The sequence below is a fragment of the Talpa europaea genome, assembly GCF_964194135.1.
Source record: "Talpa europaea genome assembly, chromosome: 6".
Classification (NCBI taxonomy): Eukaryota; Metazoa; Chordata; class Mammalia; order Eulipotyphla; family Talpidae; genus Talpa; species Talpa europaea.
The window spans coordinates 92,592,845-92,615,663 of record NC_140072.1 but is presented as its reverse complement, the minus strand read 5'-3'; the positions used below and the strand labels follow the sequence as shown (position 1 = coordinate 92,615,663).

At 39.7% G+C, this 22,819-nt stretch overlaps 1 protein-coding gene across 2 annotated transcripts in view; it reads left to right on the top strand.

Annotated features, from left to right (window-relative positions):
* Nucleotides 1-8,480: 8,480 nt before the first annotated feature.
* PAN3 (poly(A) specific ribonuclease subunit PAN3) overlaps nucleotides 8,481-22,819 on the top strand; it is a gene marked incomplete at both ends in the record, with an annotated part of 117,568 nt that continues 103,229 nt past the window's right edge. For both annotated transcript variants that reach the window (XM_084234355.1, XM_084234356.1), the window contains one exon: nucleotides 8,481-8,910. In XM_084234355.1, the coding sequence (XP_084090481.1) occupies nucleotides 8,481-8,910 (430 nt within the window). The remainder of the gene's footprint in view (nucleotides 8,911-22,819) is intronic.

Sequence of the window (22,819 nt, the reverse complement as noted above, 5' to 3'; positions counted from 1 at the left end):
AGCTTCTCTAGGTAGGGTACTGCCAGTGCTAAAAATGTTTAAACTCTAAAACGTCTACATTTCAACTGATAGTCATTATTTTTAATCCGAGATGCCTCACAAAACATTGACATGAAAACCATACCAAAAGATAACCTAACCCTGTACCACAATTTTAGAAGTCTTGTTCTAGTGTTAATTAGGTATTACATTGTTTACCCAACCATTCAAAAAATATTTATTGAAAGTTTCTAAGTGCTGAGCTGAGTAGATACAGCCTTTGCCCTCTTGGAGGTTAGGACCCAATGAGATTGACAAACATTAAATAATTTATGCTTACAAATTATGATATAGGCTAAAGCAGGGAAGTGCAGGGTGATAGATTATACAAAGGAGACCTAATTTAAATTGGATGGGAGGGGAAGACCTCTCTAAGATTTAAACTGAGACCTATAGAAGGATTTGTACAAGTTAGGTGTGTGTGTGTGTGTATGTGTGTGTTGAGGTAGAGATGGGGGTCTGCATTCCAGAAAGAGGCAATGGTGAAGCAGGAAGAGTTTGGTGTGTTGTCAAGGAACAAAAGTAAGGCTGGAGGGGCTGCATTAACAGGAGATGAACTGTAAAGATACATCATATGGTGCAAGGTTTGGGAGGTGCTGCCAAGGAGTTGGAATTATATTGAGTTCAGTGGGAAATGAAGGTTCTAATGGAGGTAGGCTAGAATGGGATTTAAGCCTTGCATTTTTAATGTTTAAAATTTATTTTCCCCCAGCTAAACTGAGGTATAATTGACATATCTACATATACTTTAAATATAATTGTGTATATTTAAGGTATACAATGTGAGGGTTCAATACAGTATATAGTGCAGCTTATTACTGGCACATGTATCAGGTCAAAGAATTACAAAGAGTGTGTGTGTGTGTGTGTTGTGAGAAAGTTTAAGATCTACTCTTAGCAACTTTCAAATATATAACAATATAATATTGTTAACTATAGTCCCCAAATTTAATGTTAGATCTCCAGGAGTTATTTTTCTTGTAACTGCAAATTTTTACTCTTTGACAATTTTTGTTTTAAATATTGAGAAGGGCCACCCTGGTGGTGCAGGATTCAAAGTCAGCACTCTTAAGCTATCACCAGCCACTGCATCACAAGTTTGATCTCCAGCCAGCCGGGGAGCAACCCACCTGGTGCAGCAGACCTCCCCTGCCTCGCCCACTGCTCCCATCAGCAGTGTATTTCAGTAGATCTGCCTGTTCTGTTCCCCACTATCTCTGGTGAATCCTCTTACCCCCCCCCCCACACACACACCTCTGGCCTATACCCCAGTTCTTGTATGCATAAATAAATAAATCTTTAAAAATAAATAAATATTGAGAGCTTTCAGGTTAATGAGCTTATGGAAATTTTGGGAGAATGGTGCCCTTGGAGAGGGTGTGGAAACTTTTGTCCCCATCTTGTCTCATATTGCTTCCATCTGGCTACTGATTTGTATCCTTTGTAATAAATCAGTGATATAGTGAGTAAATGGGGGGAAATGTTGATTGCTAGCTCTTTGGAGAATGGATTGCATGAAACAAGGTAGGAAACTAATACTCTTGTCTGTAAGAGAGGTGATGGTAATATATGAACAAGGGTCAAGGCAGTGGAGGGGCAGAGAAGAAAGCGGATATATTTTGAAGGTAGGGTTAAGGGAATTGGGTAGAGGGGTGCTGTGAATGACCCTCAGGTTTCTTCCACAAGTAACTGGGAGTTTGGTAATACCCTTTACAAAGACGGGAAGGAAAGTGGCACAGGAAGAAGCTTGGGGACGGAGTTAGAGTGAAGTTTTAAACATGGTACGGTTGAAATATTTATGAAAATTCCAGTGTGAAGCAAGGCTTTTGACATACAAGTCAGGAGGTCAGAAGAGAAGTCAGCTGGGAATATAAATTTGGGAGTCACCAGCCTATCGATGGCATTTAAGTGAGTTCTAAACTAAAGGTGCTGGGGTATTTCTTCCCTTACCATTTATTGATATAAAATGAGGAACAAAAGTATTTATTTTGAATTGGGCTATGTGATAAAACCATGGAATTGACAGCTGAGTAAGAAGAACCCAGAAGTTCCAAAAGTAAAGAAAGTTAGGGAAAATTAACCAGTTAATTTTAATATTTTCATTTTTATGTATGCCAAGTGCATATAATTTTTTAAAATGCATGTCCAAATAAACAAAAGCTCTTCAAAAGAGTACAAAACAAAAATTCTAAATGATAATACAGCAAATTACATATATCTAAAAACTTACATATACCAGAGATGTCACAAAACCAAGACCAATAATTTTGGATTTTAAATTAAATGGCCTGGCATCTATATATTACTTTTTTCCTATCTTTTCTGGCTGCATACTTTTTGATTGCTTTTAGAAAATCATATACTAGGGCCTCCTTGGTGGCGCAAGGGTTAAAGACACAGCACTATCAAGCTGTCTATCACCAGTCACTGCATAAGAGATGGATCCCTGGCTAGGGAGTTGACGTACTTGGAGAAGAAGACCTCTGCTGTCTTGCCTGCTGCTCCCTCAGTAGCATATTTCAGTCAATGTACCTGTTCTGTTCCCCATTTTATCTCTGGTGAATCCTCTCACCCCCCTGCACTTCTGGCCTACACCCGAGTTCTTATATGCATAGATAAATAAATCTTTTTTTTAAAAAAGGAAGTCGGGCCTCCCCGGTGGCGCAGATGGTTGAGCTCAGCGCTGAGAAGCCTTCGCAGCATGGTTCAATCCCATTAGGCTGGGGTGATACCCACATGGCGTGGCAGACCTCTCCTGTCTGGCCTGCTGCTCCCCTCAGCAGTGTATTTTGGTCGGTCTGCCTGTTCTGGTCTCTGCTCTATCTCTGGTGAATCCTCTCACCCTCCTGCACATCTGGCCTGTACCCCAGTTCTTGTGTATATGAATAAATATTTTATTTTTTAAGTCTTTTTTTAAAAAAATATTTATTTATTTATTTATTTATTTATTTATTTATTTATTTATACAAGCACTGGGTACAGTCAGAACTGCGGGAGGGCGAGAGAATTCACCAGAGCCAGAGCATAGAGCAGAAGAGGCAGACTGACGAAGTACACTGCTGAGAGGAGCAGCAGGTGGCAGGAGAGGTCCGTGCACCATGTGGGACCCTCACCCTGCTGCGGCCGGGGAACAAACCGGTGCTGTAGAGGCTGCAGGCAGCTTCACAACCCAGCGCTCAACGGTGAGCGCCACCAGGGAGGCCCAATTGAATTTTTTATGAAGCATGGTTTACCAAAATTTGTTACAATCAGTAATTTAAAATTTCTACATCACAACTCATGATCTATTATGCCTTATCAATTTTGAGAACTACCATTAAATTTGGAGAAATCTCAGTTTATTGAGCAGTAATATTTCAGGCCATTTCACTGCCTCAGTGCCAGTTTTACATGCCATCTTGTTTTGAACCACCGGGATTTGTTAGGACAAATGTGTTATATAAGCTAAGAAAGTCCTATCATAGAGGCATAAAACATATGACTTCACACAAAGTCATGCCTGCTGCTTGAAATATAAGCTTAGCCCTATATACAGAGGTATCTGATTAATTCTATTTTGTAGCATTCCCAATTAAAGTGAATGACTTTTATAATTACATAGATTGTATTACTGAACGTATTCCTAACAGGAGAGGACTTCCATTTTCACTAGGTGCTGATGAGAACCAAAGTCTCCAGTTTACAATTTCAGATATTTGATGATTGGAAGAATTTTTTTTTACCTACTAGACTTGAATGTTTCTAATGTTGTTTCTCCTACACTACACCAAGATACTGCACATTCATATTGCAATACAACCTCTTGTCCTAGATCTGAGTGTCAAGATTCAAGGTGTTGACTTTTTTTTTTTTTAAAGATTTATTTATTTATGCATGCAAGAACTGGGGTACAGGCCAGAGGTGTGGGGGTGAGAGGACCCACCAGAGACCGAGTGGGGAGCAGAACAGGCAGAGACACTGAAATACAATGCTGAGGGGAGCAGCGGGCGAGACAGGAGAGGTCTGCTGCACTAAGTGAGTTAGCTCCCTGGCAAGGGATAGAACTCATGTTGCAGTGGTTGTTGATAGCATCACAGTGCTGAAACTTAACCACATGCACCACCAGGGAAGCCCCATTGAGAGAGATTTTAACTGAGAATCTAAGAGGCTGAATTATGGATTTGATGGATTTCAGTGAATAATGAAGAGAGGATATATTTCATCCTGAGTGGGTTGAAGGCAACAGGAGGAAAATCCTGAATGACACAAATCCTAATGAGATGTCTGTAATTTAAGAGAAAGATCATAGAACATCGGAGTTAAAAAAAAGCCTACGTTTACTTATTTTGGGACAAGTCATAGACCCCTACATTATCTTTTAAAGTTTCAGATTCCCAATGTTAAAATAACACCTCATCTCAGGCCTCCACGGTGGCGCAGCGGTTGAGCTCTGGGTTGCGAGGCTGCCCGCAGCCTCTGCAGCGCTGGTTCGATCCCCGGCTGCTCCGCGGCCACCGGAGGAGTGTCCCACATGGTGCGCAGTCCTCCCCTGCCGCCCGCTGCTCCCCTCAGCAGTGTACTTCAGTCCTTCTGCCTGCTCTGCTCCCCGCTCTGGCTCTGGTGAATTCTCTCACCCTTCCGCGCTGCTGACTGTGCCCAGTGCTTGTATAAATAAATAAATCAATCTTAAAAAAAAAAAAAAATACCTCATCTCAACAGTTTCACAGGATTGCTGAGAAATGAAAAGCATGCCTGGCTGCTTTTTTGAGACATCATTACAGTAGTTGACCTTATCATCATATAAGTAGAAGGATACATGAAATAGTGCTAAAGAATATTAAAGGTAATAAAATATAAAATTGCCAGAGTAGAATAATGCCTTCTAACAGAAAGATTGTTAAAAGTTATTTTGCAAATAGGGCCTCCCCGGTGGCGCAGCGGTTGAGCACTGGGTTGCGAAGCTGTCCGCAGCCTCTGCAGCACCGGTTCGATCCCTGGCTGCTCCCCGTCCCCGGAGGAGGGTCCCACCTGGCCCGGAGACCTCTCCTGCCGCCCGCAGCTCCCCTCAGCAATGTACTTTGGTCCTTCTGCCTGCTCTGCTCCCCATTCTGGCTCTGGTGAATTCTCTCCCGCACTTCTGATTGTACCCACTGCTTGTATAAATAAATCTTAAAAAAAAATTATTTTGCAAATAAAAATGTCACTTAGTGGTAGTGAGATTATTTTCTTCATGTTCTCATATCACTCAATCTTCAAGAGAGAGTCATTGAAGTAAGCATTACTTTCATTTTTTAAAAATTTATGCATAGAAGAGCTGGGGTACAGGCAAGAGAGATGCGGGGGGTGAGAGGATTCACCAGAGACAGAGTGGGAAACAGAACAAGCAGACTGACTGCAATACATTGCTGAGGGGAGCAGCGAGTGAGGCAGAAGAGGTCTGCTGCGCCATGTGCGTAGCTCCCTGGCTGCCCGGGGATCGAACTCATGCTGCAGAGGCTGTGAATTGCTTCATAGTGCGGTGCTTAACCCCTTTCGCCACCAGGGAGGCCCCATTACTTCCATTTTTAAAATGAAGAAACCGAAGCTAAGGAAGTATGAGACATTAAAAGTCACATGAGTATAATGTAATACAAACCAGGTTTCAAAACTAGTTATTTTAATTTAAAATCCACGTATCTTTTTTGTCTCATTAACATTACATTTACTATTTACAACAGAAGCTTAAAGTTCAGAAGTTATCATGTGAATTGCATTGAATTATAATAATTTAATTGAAATGTATTTCACAAAATATTTCTGCAAGGAATACCAAGCAGGCAGCATTGGATGGCAGAGGAAGAGGAAACACTACAAGGGGCTAAAAAGGCAAGAGGTAAAACAAGAGAAAGGTGTGACTGGAAGGAAGGGTGAAGAGTGCTATGAAAATGATTAATACTGGTGAATATTACAAAGAAAACATAATACAGCTGAAAAATATGTAATAAATTTGTTGATGAATATTAGCGATAGCTCTGGCAGAACATAATTTAACAAAGCATGGGCAAAAGGGATGAATAAGAGATGAAGAGACCGGTTATGGATGGGTGATTAAAAAACTGCCTGTGAGAAGTTAAGGCAAAAGAGAGAAACCAATGGGAAATGGGTGTTTTCTTTTTTTTTTTTTCTTTTTAAAGATTTTTATTTATTTATGCATACAAGGACTGGGGTACAGGACAGAGGTGTGGGGTGGTGGTGAGAAGATTCATCAGAGTCAGAGTGGGGAGCAGAACAGGGGAGCAGCGGGCGAGTCAGGAGAGGTCTGCTGTGCCATGTAGGTAGCTCCCTGGCAGGGGATCGAACTCATGCTGCAGTGGCTGTGGATAACTTCATAGGTTGTGCCTTAACCCCTTGTGCCACCAGGGAGGTCCAAACCCTGTAATAGCTTTTTCAGGAAAACTTCTAATCCTTCAATATGGTTTTACTTGGAGTTTGTGATAAAGTCTCTGCTTAATTCTCTACGATTACCATTCCCTCTAACAATCTAAACTCTTTAACCTCAATCAAGGCTTTCTGCACAAGGTGTCTGCTTTGCCTGGAATGCTTTTCTTGCACTTTTGTAAACTGACTTAGCAGAGGCACTACCAATAGTGATAGCTAAACTGAATTCTTACTAAACATGGGTCACTTTATATACACCATTACTTAATACTTTATGAAGCAGGCACTATTTTTGTGTTTTAGAGATAAGGCACAGAGAAGTGAAGCAAGTTAGCCAGAGTAACACTGCTACTAAGTAGAGCCACTGGGATACAAACTCAGATCTCTCTGAATTCAAAGCAGATGTTCTCAATTTCTGCTCCGGAGGTATCACAACTTTCTTCAGAAGTCTAACATGTTTGCTATCTTCTACTAGCCAATGTGACAAAGTTAGCACCTGATACTGCTTTATATCACTGTGCACTTTATTTCACCCCATCGACAAAAGGGCATTTTATTCACTTGTCTTCCCAGTTCCAAGCAGAGTTCCTTGTTACCCCTAAAGGGTATTAATATCCGTTGAAAAAATATTTGAAAATATTTTTGAACATGAAAACATAAAACAATGGTATTATTTTAGAATTCAGCTAAGGAACATCACCAGGCTTTACCAGTCTGTGCTCTACGGAATCCACTTCCTCCCCCCATTTCATAGAGTTGTACATTTACTTACATCTGTTCTTCTGTGACAGTTTGTCACAATTCCTTAAATACCTCCAGCAAACATGCCCCCTTTCGAATGAGATAGTGCCTTTTGAAAACAACATTTTACTGAGAAAAACTAAAAAGTTAAAATTTTCTTTTCACAGCAATTCTTTAAAAATCCCAAAAAACATTCTCATATAGATCATGGATCGCCCAGGAAAAACTTTTTAAAAATGAATTCAAATCAAGACTAGCTTGGTTAGCAACCAGACACCTTTATAAATGAAATCAACTGGTGTTGCGGAAGCCCCAGAGGCATCTAATTTTTCAAAATTCACTTAAGGCTTTCACAGTATGGCCAGGAAAAGAGGTGCTGCACTGAGCGGGGGTTTTGTCTACATCAGCTTTTGGTTCAACATTTTGACAAAGGGCCCAGAAGTTAAAGTAATCAGTCCTGTAGCTCTCAGCGCCTTCAAAGGGAAGGAAAAAGAGAAGGTGGAATAAGAGAGGGAGAGGAGATGTGGCGACCAGAGGAAACTAGTCAAGAAGAGCAAAAACTTGGGGCCAGTACCCAAGTGCGGTCCCTTAAAACGACCGTTGACATTCTGGATTTTCAATGAGAAAAATGACGGCCGGCTGTCTAAGAAGATCTACAGAAAGGAAAGGTAGTTATCTCGTCTCGTGAGCACTTCACCCGGGTCACACTCAGGGAACGCCGCCGCGGACGGGCCTGCCAACCTCCACCAGCTCGCGGATGCCCCGGGGGCCCGACGCCAGGCTGGGCTTCCCCTCGCGCTCCGGCTACCCACAAGCCACCGCGCCTCGGCGCGCACGCGCAGAGGCGACGGCCGTCTCAGGAAGAGGAAAATGGAATAAACAAGTCGGAGGAACCAGAGCGCGAGAGAGCGAGTGGAGGCAGAATTTAAAAATAAACCGGCCCCTCCGCCCTCTCCACCCGCTCGCCGCCACCGCTCCCCGCCCCCCTTGCCCGCGCCCTGGAAGTCCCCGTGTGGGCCCGCGCGCCCACCTAGTCGTCCCGCGCGGCCCCTTTAAGAAAAGAGAACGAGCGAGTGAGTGAGAGAATCCCAACTCTCCCCCTCCCCTCCCCTCCCTCCGGCCCCCTCCTCCCTCCCCTCTCCCCTCCCCCTCCCCGGGCGGCTCCGGCTCCCGCAGCGGGACAGACCCACCCGCCCCGGCTTTTATCCGGCACCGGCAGCGTCTCCCTCCCCTCCCCTGTTTATGGTGGCGGCGGCCGCGGCGGCTCCTCGGGCGGCAGAGGAAGACGAGGCTGCAGCGTTGCCATGAACAGTGGCGGCGGCCTCCCGCCCCCCTCGGCCGCCGCCTCCCCGTCCTCCTCCGCGCTGGCGGCGGCAGTGGCGGTCGTGGCCCCGGCGGGGGTCGGGGGCGTCCCCGGCGGGGCGGCGGCGGGAGTGAAGCTCAAGTACTGCCGCTACTACGCGAAGGACAAGACGTGCTTCTACGGGGAGGAGTGTCAATTTCTGCATGAGGACCCGGCCGCCGGGGCGGCCCCGGGCCTCGGCCTCCATAGCAACAGCGTCCCCCTGGCTTTGGCGGGCGCGCCGGGGGCCGGCTTTCCGCCGGGAGCAGTGCCGGGCGGGGGCGCCGGGCCGCCCCCGGGGCCCAAGAAGTCGGATTTGGGGGGCCCCGGGGCCGGAGCCGCAGCCGGCGGAGGAGGCGGCAGCGGGATACTCGATGGACCGCGGCTGGCGAGTAAGTGCGGGTCGCGCCGGGAGGGTGGCCCCGGCCCCGGGCGGCGGCGGCGGCGAGGCCTGGGGGCCGGATGAGGCCCTGCGGCCGATCCTGGCCCGCGGGTCCCCCCCTCGGCCTCCCCGGGCGGTCTGAGAGGCCTAGGCCCGGCCTGAGCCCTCCTTCCTCCTTCCTGTTTCCCTCCCCACAGCCTTCCGCGAGCCGGGGAGTGGAGGGAGGCTGGGTTCCCGGGAACGTGGGTGGGTGCACTGGGGTGATGTGAGTGGGGGCGGGGGGGAAGGGGGATGGGCCGAGGCGTGCGAGGTGTGAGAAAAGGGGTGTAGTTTCCGGGGGGTGTGGAAAGGGGTTGGCTTTGCAGGCACATGTGTCTTGCGTGCCCGTGTGGAGTGGTGTCTGCTGAAGGTTGAGGTTCCCCGGTGGGTGTGTGCGGGTCGGGGCGGAAGGTGGGGGGCGGGCTTAAGGCTTCCTGGAGTAGGTTGAAAAGAACGGGAAAAGTTTGTATAAGGCTTATTTATGGAGCAAGGTTTTCCAGGGAGGAAATGCTTTCTAAGGATTATTAGTGAACGAACGGACAGCAGCTTTTAGAGTGTGCTTCGGTTTAGTGCTTACTGTTTAGAGTGGGAACTTCACCAGACTTGCATTGCAGCATAGTTCTCCTGAAAGCTAGAATAAGTTTACTAGTTAGTATGGATCATATCTTCTACAACTCTCAGCTTAGAGCTTTGAATTCGTGTCACATGCAGCGAATATTTGTATGGCACTGAACACTTGACTTCGGATAGCTCAGGGGTGTTTTTATTTATTTATTTTTTACTTTTTCATTCGTTGTTATCTAGTGACTGGCAACATTTTAGTTGTGAGTAAGTGGAGTTTACAATTAAAATAAGTGTAATCTGTTTTACAGAATGTTAATCTTAAGGAAAAAGAGCAGATGTCAGATACTTCTTTAAAAAAATTGCTATGAGTATATTGAGCATTTCTAAACGAAATGGAAAGCCCTACTTTATTGTGAATTCTAGTTTTTAGATCTAAAATAATTGGATGGGCAATTTAACGTGAACGCGAAAACATTTTTTTTTTTTTAAACCGAACTTGACTTGAGGTTTTACTTGTATGAGGGTTATTAAGTGTCCTCGCAGAGATTTTTGTTTTTTAAAAGATTGTGTTTTTCTTTTGGTGTGATGGACGTCTTTAATGCAGATGCATTTGGTAATGTTGATATGCTAATTGTTAATTTGTAACAAAATGTAAAAAATGGTTACTTTCTAGGTGTAATTTTATCAATTTTGAGCAGTAACTTTCATTTTTAAAGTAAACTTTTGCAAGATCTGTGAGCTGTAGGTCAAATTAATTTAAGAGGAATCTTCCATCACTTTGCAGTGAAACTGAACCAGTTTTGTTACCTTTAGAGACATTTAAAACATTTTTGGCATTTAATATATGCTCTTTGTAGAATTTTCTAATTAACACAGTAAGTAATAGTTTGGAGACACTAAAGCTAGGGCATGATATAAATAAGTGAAGATGGGAGGTGAGCACATTCAGTTAAGGATTAATATTAGCAATGGCCAAAGCTGGGGACCATTCCATATTTCAGAAAAGGAAAATAATTGGCTGGGATATAGTCTTGAGAGGCCAGGCAATGAGTGCTAAGAAGTAATTTTAAAATTAGTATTAGTTATTTAACAGTTATTGGAATAAGTAGCTGATTTATGTATTTAGATGCTGGTAGACTTCCTTTTTCTTGGCAGGATGAAGTCTGAGACTCCTCTTTTCTGCTGTAAGCTTCTTGGTATCTCTCAGTAATACTTGGGTTATGACTCCTGTAGCTGAGATAAAATTGTTTCTTATCTGTGAGTAGCAAATAAAGTTGCTCAGGGGGACAGGGTTGTGTTGGTGATGTGTAATGGCTCCTTTGAAATTTTACACATGTTTAACTTTTAGTCTTTTTTTCCTACCTTGTACTGTGCTCTTATCCTGTATCTTTTGAGATATCTTTTGAATTGTTAAGTGTATGAGAGATAATTAAAATACACAACACAATGTAAGAGGAATTACTACTAGGAGAAATTTAAATTTTGTTAGTTTCTGACCTCATCATATAGCATCACTGAGTCTGTTTCATTTTGCATTTATTTATGCTCTTCATTAAATGTAAGAGTGTGTAGTGTGTCTTTACCTGAGAGGTCATAAACTGATTTGCTCTGATAAGCTGAATCTGCCTGCAGAAATATTTTGTTGGCGCACCATGAAATCTTGTTTGTATGTATATGTGTGTTAACATTTTTTATTACTTGTGAAAGGTGAAAAATCTTAAGTTCTTGAAATTTTCACAGGATTAACAGATACAGTATGTGCCCTTTGTGGGCTGCTTTCATTACATTTGTCAGAAATATTCATGTTATGTAGGATCACTCTGTGCAGTCTCATTCCTGCATAAAGTTACATAGTATAACACATTTTATTTTCTAATTTTAACTGTTGGTGGACAACGGAATGTTCCCTATTTGTGTCTGTTAAGCAGAGCACTGTTTTTTGCACATTCTTGACCTTGGTTTTTGGTGAACAGGTTTCCTGATTCCAGTAGGGCTGAAATTGCAGGGTCGTAGGTATGTTCAGCTTTAGTAGATGATGTCACACTGTTTTCTGAAGTGGTTGGGTTACATTTATGTTCCATCTAGCAGTGTATGAAAGTTCCAGTTAATCTTAGTCATTTTGATGGCTAAAACTAGTATAATTTGGTGTTTTAAATTTGCATGTGTTTGGGTTATAATTGAGTTAACTGACAGCATTAAAAATGAGAAGATTTAATATAGAAAGACAGAATTCTGACTTTGAAAGGTAGTTCTTAGTATTGGAATTAGGACTGTTTATGGGGCACACTCCCATTTTGCCTTACTCCCCTGATGGCTGACTTTTATATGCCTGGCTTCTTCAGGCATCGGAGTTTTGGATTCTTGCTTTAATATTTCAGATTTGCCAAATTGTTTTGTTAGGTATATGTCTGTTTTAACAGTTTTTATTATTTGTGAAAAAACATATTTCAGATCATGTTAAGAGTTTGGAGGTAAGTGCAGGAAAATTTTATCCTTATTTTGTAAGCATTGGAAAACTGAAGCAGGAATGCTTTTTCTTTTCTTAGTACACTCACTTGCAGTGTTTCAACCTTGTAAAGGAACCACACATTTATTTGTTGCTTAGTTTTTATGTATACAGAGTATTACATTTTCTTACTGCAGTTCTGTTTACTTGGCAGTGTGGTAGTAAACATAAACATGTTAGTACATTCAAGATCTTTGGGAGGTAACAGTTTATTTTTTTGAGAGCATTTAAGTTTTTGATTTTCCTGTTTCATTGGACATGGTATCCTCTAAGACTTAAACGTGGTTTGACTTGTGTTCAATTTAATTATTGATTCTTGACATTTTAATAATGCAATTCTAATAGTTTCAACTCGTTAGAGTTAATCTTCAAGGTACTTAATTTTTCAACTAAACTATTATACCAATATTTGTACTTTATATATTTACTTTATTTGAACCTGGTAGATTTATTTTACCAAAATATGTTTGTCAGTTCTACTAATTCTAGTAGGTAGTGAAGGCATAGGAATTATCTAAGATGGAATCCTGGCTCTCTTAATACCTTTGTAACCGTGGGCAAATGTTTAACCATTAAGCCTCAGCTCTCATTTTAAAAATCGATACTATAATTGTACTCATTTCAGAGTTGGGATTACATGTGATACAGTGCTCTTCCTGGCACATAGTGAGGTTTATGTATTAATTGTTGCTGTTATTTAATATCAATAATACATCTAAAACCTTTACATTTCCTTTCTTCCCCCAGTTTTTGATAGTATACTTTCAGGGCAAGTAAAATAGCTACAGGTTGTTGAAGTATGGTTGTCTGTTCGTGAAAGAGAACCGTGGATTACTTGAAGTTCGTATACTAACTTTGGGATGTATTGTGTACATGCAGAAATGTCTTCTGTTAAGCCAGGATCACACTTTTTATCCCACAAACCTGTAGCAGCTGACAGGAAAATTTAGCACTAGAAATTTACCTTTAAGTTTGTTGATAACAGGTTTGAACATTTTGGACAATACACAAAGTGCATAATGAAGACTTTATAATACCATTCATTTAGCTTGTTTAATACTATGCTTTCAAAATGTCAAACTTTGATATAGGTTGATAGGAATGTAACACTGAATGAAAGAAAATTCTAATGAATTTTCAGTGTAGTGTGGAATACAAACAGATGGGTATATGTTCTAGTGGTGAATACAAATAGCATGTGTAAGATAATTTAGGTTTTGATAGATTTCATGTGTAAAACTAAAAGACGTACCAATGTAAGTTTAGGTAAAATTTAGTTGACAACTAAAACATTTCTTTACATGAAAATGCATTTGACGTGACCTGGTTAGACCATAAATGATTGCCGAAACCAAAATATTTTCCTACTTTTGTGATTAACTTTGTATTGTGAGGTAATTGTAATCACATGCACTTGTAAGAAATGCTACAGAACCTGTGTACCCATCAACCCTGTTTCCCCCAATGGTAACAGTTTTCATAATTTTAGTGGGCTATTACAGCCAACATTGGTACAATTCACTAATATTCAGATTTCCCCAGTCTTACATTTCTGTGTGTTCATCTGTGGATTTAGTTCTGTGGAATTTGTTTGTGGACTCACCAACACAGTCAAGACATAGAGCAGTTTACCCTTAAGTTACCTTTTTGTAACCCTCCCTCTCAGCACCTGGCAATTTCCTCTCCATTTCTATAATTGTCACTTCAAGAATGCTCTGTAAATGGAATTATATAGTACATATATAACCTTTTGGTATTAACTTTTTTCCCCCCACTCAGCATAATTCCCTCAACATTCTACTAAGTTGTGTGTGTGTAGGGTAAAGAAAAATGTCATGCTTTTCTGCCCTCCCGCCATCAGGATAGATGATGGATTCTTGCGGTCCTGAATGCATGCCTGATGGCGGGCACCTGGAGTAGGGTGTGGGCATAGGTAGATAGGATTCACTTGGGGTGAGACTATGCTTTTAAGGGTGGCGTCACGGGGACGCCAGCAGCAGCAGAAGCCGAAAGAGAAGCTGAGAGAGAAGCAAAAGCAGAGATCACTGGAGAGCCCAGATAGAGAGGATTTGCTGGGGACTGGGAGGACTGCCAGCTTCCCGGCCCGCCAGCACCCGTGCCTGCCGTGTACCAGGTAAATCCCAATAAAAGACCTGCAAAAAACCACTGAGTACTCTGACTCCTCCGTCACCCAGTCTGCTGGATCATAGAAAACCTGCAGTGTGTCCATTCCTGCCCTTACAGTATGTATCAAGAGTTTGTTTTTATTGCTTTTTTTTTAATTTGGGAAATTTATATCCATTTTTATTTTGGAGTAACATTTTCAGTTAGCTTTTCTATTGGCATATCTTGTATTTGTGTACAAAGCTGTGAACATTTATATTATTAAAATATATTTTAAAAATTTGTGCTAGGATTGGAAGGAGCATTTATTGACAGATTTGAATGTTTGTTTTTCATTTATCTATTTTAGAGTTGATTTCATTTCTTTTATATTGTTTTTAAATTATAAGTCATATTTTATAAAAAAATCCATTTGAAGAAAAGTGTATGAATAAAGTCAAAGTAAACCAATCTCATTTTATTAATAGTTTTTATGTGTTTATGTAAGTCTTCCTGTACATGTATACACATACCTCTGCATCCCACTCTCCTTCACACACGTTATCAGCTCAGGTTATGGTAATAAAATACCACAAAAATTAATTCTCTCAGTTCTGGAGGCTACAGAACCTACTTCAAGTTGTTAGCCAATTCAATTCTGGCCTGGACGACTGCTTTCTCCTCTTAGAACCTTTTCTTCCTGCTTGTGCAGAGAGAAGAGAAAAAGGGGATTGAGAATGGGAATGGGAGACAGAGAGGAGAGAAGAGGTAGGTGGGAAGGAGAGAAAGGGAAGGGGGAGAAAGAGCTCTGATCTTTTCCTTTTCTATGGACACCAACCCTATTGGATTAGGATCCCGCCCATCTTAGTTAATATACTAAAGGTCCTATTTCCAAATAAATTCACATTAGGGCTTAAGGTTTAATATGTGAATTTGGGGGGGAGGGAAATAGTTCACACCTGCAGATACACTCAAATTTGTAGTAGGGCTTTTCTGTATTAACTTACTTTATGTTCTCTTTGTAAGGTAGTTTAGTAAGCTGAACTATACAAATGTGATAAAACATATTTAAATACTGTTGGAATACAGTTGGCAGTAAATCATTATTTACAGTATATATGTGAGGTAGGCAGGTGCTAAAAGAATAAAAAGAAAATAGAATAGAGTAAGACAGCAGCAATAGGAATGTAGAAGTAGGGTTGTAACAGCACTAAACAGGGTGATCAGAGCGTACCTCCTTGAAGATAAGACGAGTGCAGACTGGAAGAAGAATAAGCCAACCCAGTTACAGGGAGGGAAAAAAATGTCTCAGGTGAAGGAGAGCAAGGGTTTTAGGGATAGGAAATGCTTGTTATATTGGAAGGCCAGTGAGATAGGTGTAGAGTGAGGAAGAATGGAGAGTACCCTTTTATTTTGAATGAAAAGTTGAGGTTTTTAGCAGAGAACTGACATGTTCTGACTTAGGTTTTAAAAGGGTTCTTTCACAAAGGAGGGCAGGAGAGTTGAAAGTTATTGCAATAATATAGTGAGAGATGCTGGTGGTTTAAGCAATATGTTAGTGAAAATATGAAGAACTGGTTAGATCACAGATGCATTTTGCAGATGCTGTCAGTGGAAGTATGGATGTGGTTGGCAGTAGTTGAGATAGGGAAGACTGCAGACAGAGCAGGGAGAGTTGGTGGCATTATGATAGACTTTGATTTCCTTATTTCTGTATTGTTTTTCCTTTTTCAAGTCTTTCATAATCAAACAAAAAATCAGTAAAGATGACTAATGCAACACAGCAAAAAAGACAATCCAAACCCAGCCCTATGTTAGCTTGCTCAAAGATTTAACCAAAGAATCAGAAATGCGTGTTTTTGGCTGGTTATTAGTTTCTTCTAAATCTGGGATCAGTGTTCTCAGTTCTCAGTAAAACCATGGGTTAGTTGATTTTAAATTGATGTTTTGCACAAGTTGTAAACTGGTTTTAGAAACAAATTTCCTTTCCCTTATTAGATTTCCAGTCACTTTACTTAGTAAATGAGCAGTTGGAAGTATTCTAACATACTTTTGATTGGAATGTCTACCATAATGCCACCACAAAAATAACTACCATTAAGGACTCAAACATATATTTCTCTACATCTTTTCTTCTTATATTGCTTTTTTTCTATACATCTTTTAAAATAGTAAATTATATATGCAGTTTTGTAACTTCTTTCCCCATTTAGCAAAAGATCTTAAGCTTCTTTTCTTGTCAGTTCATAAAGTTCTCACTTGTTCCAATTGCTATATGTTATTCTGCTAATTGGGGGACATCCCTGTTAATAGGAATTACATTGTTTTCAACTTTCTATTGGCAATTTTTTTTATTTTGATATAGATCCCAAACTAAAATTGCCTTTTGTTAGAAGATATTTTTCAGTAAGTAATCACATGGACTAAGTATTAAATAGCTTTACCTGAGAGTACAATTAATTTTGTTGTTTATGGCCAGGTTTGTAGATGGTTGATCTTGGAAGGTCTGTTGTCTTGCAGTGCTTCTAAGAATCAGATATGTACCAGAATCTTGTTGTATTGCAGTTTCTTTCTGATTGAGGTGCTAAGTAATAATGTATAGCCTAAAGCATTTTCAAATCCAAACAGTGTACTGTATGTACTCCAGTATGGAAGAATTGGATCTCTGCTAGGCACTTACTGAGCACTTTATCTATGATTGCTATTTCAGGATACTTCTTGGTTTTGTTATAGGCATTGCCTTTGCCCTTTTGGTATGATGCCTTTGGTAAGGGTCAATTTGCCAGGTAGGCCTTTAGTTTGTAAAAAAATGTTACCGTGCTTCCCTGGAGGTCTCATATTTTATGTATATGACTCACTCTTTAGTAAATGACAAGACCTGTGTTTTGAAAAGATAACCATGGTAGGATTTTTGTTTGTTTCTAATGGAGAGAGGGAAACCATTTGGAATAGTCTTAAAGTAGTTGGAGTAAGAAATGGTATGCATTTAGCTTAGGCAAGTAGAAGTGAAATACAGGGGACACATTTGAAGGACTTGGCGAAATAAGTACTTTGGGAGGTAACAGAGAGAAAGGAGCTAAGGATAAATGAGTTTTTAACTTAAAAATACTTGTCATACATCTGGTTGGACACATTTAATAATAAGGAGTTTTAAAATGTGAAGTGAGTTTAGGATTGACTGAGAGAAATGTAGTGTAGTGATTTTTTGAGACTTTGAAGTAAGACTGTTCTGGTTTCAGAAATCATCTCTGATACTGTCTCTAAAATGGGCATTATTGATATATGTCATAAAGGAGTGTTGAGATTATGTGTATAAAACAGTACATGGTGGCAGGTATTAATTTTACTTCTAGCTATAGTTCCTGTCCAGCTGCCTGCTTTGTCTTCAAGTCTTTTCTCCTAGAAGACTCCTGTAGGTTTTGTTATAGAAGTGTAAAATGTTACAACCTACCTTGTCATCACTTACATTAAATTCAAAAAATTCTACATGAACAAATTCCCCTAATGCATTCTGGGCAGAAAACATATTAATGTTTCATCAGAAAGAGCAAACTAACTTTTAACAAATAAATTAATTAGTGGGTACAAGTGATAACCACAGGAAATAACCATCAGGCATCTAATATCATCCAGGTATGCCAATATACTAAATTATTTTAACAACCGTGGGAAGTAGATGGAATCACTTCTTACAGAGGAGGAAACAGACTTGGATTAGATATACTCTCAAAGTCAATGGTTGATAACTGACTGAAGCAGTTATATTTGCTTAAAATCTGAAAAAGATGGTATGTAGGGTCTTCTGATGGGGCCTAGGAAACCGTTTCTTGGTCCTTCATCCATTGCTCTGTCATGTAGTGTCTCTGAGACGCAAGTTCCTCATGAGAAAAATGGAGGGAATGATACCATTTGTAATGGTGGTTTTATAAAGAATGTATATAAAAGTCTATTGTGTATTTTACCAACTTATAAAAATACCTACCTTAAAAAGGTTTCTTTGTAAGTATGTGTTTATATAACTCATAGGGAATACCCCCTAAAAGGGAGTACTTCCAAATCTCAGTTTAAAGATAATTTAAATGTGTATATAATTCAGAACAAGTAAGAATTTAAAGGTTTAAATAGCTGAAATGAGCAGTAAAACATAGGTCAAATGAGTGTGTGTGTATGTGTATGTGTGTGAAAGAGAAAGAGAATTTCAAGTCAAATGAATGATATAAACAGTATCTTATGAGGTAGAGGTTTAACAAGGGGACTACATAAAACTAAAAAGCTTCCATAGAGCAAAATGAAGACACACCATACTGAATGGGTGAAAATATTTGCACACCATACATCTAGGGGCTAATGTCGAAGATCTACAAAAAGCTTACACAACTTGACCAAACAACCAACCCAGTCAAAAAATGGGAGACGAGCTAAAAAGACACTCCTTCAAAGAAGAAATGCAAATGGCCAACAGTCATATGAAAAAATGTTCTACCTCACATTATCGTCAGGGAAATGCAAATCGAAACCACAAGGAGATATCACCTAACACCTGTGAGAAAGGTTTTTTAAAAACAAAACAAAACAAAACACCTAGGAACAACACATGCTGGGGAGGATGTGGTGAAAAAGGAACCCTCTTATACAGCTGTTGGTCCAAGTGGTCCAACCTCTATGGAAAACTACGTGGATGTTTCTCAAAACACTAAAAATGGATCTACATACGCTCCAGTGATTCCGCTCCTAGGAATCTACCCAGAGAACACAAAAACACTAATTCTGATGGAAACCTGTCCTTCTATCTTTATTACAGCACTGTTTACAATAGCTAAGATAATGGAAACAACCCAAAATGGATGAATGGCTCAAGAAGATATGGTATATATACACAATGTAACACTACTCAGCAATCAAAAGAAGTAAACCCATACCATTTGCAGCATCATGGATGGACCTGGAAGGGATTATGCTAAGTGAAATAAGTCAGGAGGAAAAAGATAAATATAGGATGGCTTCACTTACATATGGAATATAGAGAAACCGAACAAAGGGTTAGGAAAATGACAAAACTTTAAACTAACTATAGATCTGAGACATGGAGCCGGGAAGGGGGCGGTGGGGAGAAGAGTCAAAATGGTAGGAAAGAGCATAAGGGCAGGGGGATATGGACCATGGGTGCTAATGTGGTGGGAGAACTACCGAAATTACACCTGAGGGGAGAAATAAAATAATGTCCAAAAATTAATGTAAGAAAATAAATATTTTTTTTAAAAAGAAGCTTTAGTAACTTTTAATAATTAGGAAGTATCTTCTATAGACAGGAGAAGAGGAAAATATGATTTATTGCTATCTATGAGATAGGCTTTTACACACTTTGCAGAAGTTATTTCATGTGCTTCCCCACCACAACCCTGTAAGATGGTATTGCCTTCTAATTGCTGTAGCTAAAGTATGATAGAGGTTTGTAGTATATGACCTTTTTTATAGTGAGATAGAGTCCTATGCTTTGTTAAAGGGTTTTTATAAAATGGATGCTGTATATTGCCAAATGCTTTCTGTTTTTATTGATATGTCATATGACTTACATCTTTTAATTATGTCATATATTGCATTAGTTGGTTTGTATATATTAAACCTTCCTTGCCTTCCTCTGGAAACATCCCACTTATTCATGGTATATGACCCTTTTAATGCCTTGTTGAATTTGATTTGTAAGTATTTTATTGAGAATTTTTGCATATATATTCATCAGATCCTGATCTGTAGTCTTCTTTTTTGTGAAGTCCTTGTCTGGTTTTAGTAATGGGGCAATTTTGACCTCATAGAATGAGTTTGCTTATGTAATTTAAACTTAAAAGTACTCTTTTAAAAAGTACTCTTTTTAAGGGCCTTAAAAGGCACTTAAAAGTGCCTTTTCTCTTTGAACATTCCATGAAGCAAATAGGACATGAGTTTGTTGTTAGTAAACTAAAAAAAAAAAAAAAAAAAACCAAACAAACAAACAAAAAAGAACAACACCTTCTCAAAAAAGGCAATCAGTTAGTAAAGCCACAGAGGGTTGGTTAAGAAAAACAGCAACAGAAGTTAACAGGCAGACCAAGTGCATTCATGGAGATAACCACATGAACTTCCGGTTTCTTTTCTTAGCGGCTTCACCTAGATGCTCACAGATGTACCACCACCTTCTGTTTCACCAGAAAAAGAAACAGTAGGAGAGTACAAGGTTTCATGTGGGTTCTTTAGTTTTCTAGTCTATGCATACGATTCTATATCCTCCCAGCCTCATTTAAATAGGGTTCTGAATGTTGACATTCCCCTCTCCTAACTGGGTTCTTTCTCTGAAAGCATTACTGATCAACAATTAGGTGTATCCAGAGTCAGTGATTTCTTGTCCTTTGGTGTCAGGAAGGAACTTCTTGGGTTTCATGTACAAATTCTGTGTCTTGTCGAAGTTGTAGGCTGTGGAAATCCTCTTGGAAACACTATTTTAGCATCACCTCATCTAAGCATGTGGTTTCCACAAAATTTTATAGACACAAGTTTAGAAATTAGCAACAAGCACACAAAATGCAAAAAAATGTAATACTACAAACCTGGCTCAAGTGATGGCACTAAACCATAAATTAAAGCTGAAAAGTCAGTAGACTAAATAGGTCAAAAATAACCAAAGGTTGTTGGGTGCACTAGCTATAACCAAATGTACCTACCTTTAAATTTTATGTGATTAAATTCCTACTTTTCCAGAGACTGTTACGCTAACAATTTTGTTAGCACCCCTAAATTTAAAAATCTAGAATCAATCAGAAAGATATCCCCTTCTAGTAGTAGATTAGGAGGTGTAGGCTAGAGCTAGATCATTGTTCAAGGGAAGAAGTTAAAAAACATGAGGTAAAGAGAACAATGGGAGAAATGTATATAGGCCGGGTTTAGTCATTTTGAGAAGGCTGTCTTCTAGGATGTCCATGTCTACTTCAATTTTCTAGAAATCTTCACATTTCTGTAACCAAATAGCATGCAGGTCGAGTCAAGACGTAGTGTTGTCTTTAGATGTATTAAGTGAATTTCTATTCTCTGAAGTTTTGGCTGATCAAGGGTTTGTCAGCAGTGCTGAATAGGATTCTTTCCAGTGAAACTGAGTTTTTGTGAAGGCATCTTTTTCAATAAACTGATCTGTGGGTTATGGGATGTCTTTGCCAAAGTCTTCATCTCTTTCGCATGTGCTAGTAAAGGATTGCTCAACCAGAAAGTGTTTATCGTTTGATCAAAATAATTAAACATTTACAATATTGAAATATATTTTCTTTACTCAGTGGCTTAGAAAAGGCAAAGATGAGGTACTTTTGGGCATCCTATGACAATTTTAAAAAGTGAGAGCTTTTGGATTCTAAAAGCTGTGGATTTGAGAATTTTAAGAACAAAGGCAATACTTTTGCCAAGATATGTGGAGGATCTTTACATAATTCACTTCAAAACTAAATCATATTTATGCATGAGATACGAAATCTCATTGCCAGATCATAAATGGATCCAGGGGCAATTAAGACTAATTGTGTGAACAGGCTGTGTGAACAGGCTTCTTTGGGATATGTTTTGGACAGCTGGGGCAAGTGAGATAGGCACTTTTTGTGGTCTGTTTAATATTTCTTTACATAATCTATGAATACTATCATTTTATTGGTGGATTTCAGTTATATACAGTGATTAGGAGTAGAAATGTTTAAAGTCTTCAGTAGGACTGACTCATCATTTGGTCCAAATTAAAGCTTTCTCTTTTGTCATACCAACAGTTGCTGAATTCTCAAATTCATTTTTCTTTGTCTAGGACCACTTGTCTGCCTCTTCTGGGTAGTTCTTCTATGTTATCGAGAGGAGAAATAACTCTTGGGATCATGACAGAGGTTTGGCTGCTATTGATTCCTTTAAGAACCGCATTCTTTGCAGAAATATTAGTAGGGTTATTTCCTTTAGTATCTAGAGACACTTTCAGGCTGCCCTAAAAGCTTAATAGCAAAGGCAGCAGGCAAAAATATAGCATCTAGCAATTTCTGAACATAAGGCTGATTTTAATGTTTTCCTCTTCTGGAAGTAAGAGAGTTACTTTGCTTCCACAATATTTCAAAATTGTAAATAATGTTGACAGTGTATTTACTGGTAGTGTAAATATTGGCAGCTTTATCCTTGGCTAGGGTACAGGCTTGTATGACCATAATCAGCCTGTTGGTCAGTAGTAGCCAAACGCAAAGGTGGTGCTTCGAATACATTACACTGTGGCTATTGCATAACTAGTACAACATTTACCATTTTTACCTCTCAAATATGAATCTTGAGATGTCATCATTCCAAAAGAAGTTTCTTACAGATTCTGGTGAGGGTCAGGAGGCAATCCATTTGTCACACAGTCATGAGATAATCAATTAGTGGCAAGGAGGACAATGACTTGCTAGATGGGTTAAGGTTATTATAACATGAAAGTTTCTTGGGAAACAGTCAGCAAAATTATTTTTATAAGTGGTAAGGTGGTTGACTGAGACAAATGTTGGCTGTAATAGGACTAGGAAGTCTTCTATTACATGAGGTATACAGTATTTAAGGGGGATTCCATACCAATTTCCTCAGCCTTAACCAAAACAAAGGACAGTAGCTGCAATGGCTCTGAGGAAAAAAAAGGCCTCATTTTTTTTTTTTTTTTTTAAGATTTATTTATTTATTTTATTTATCC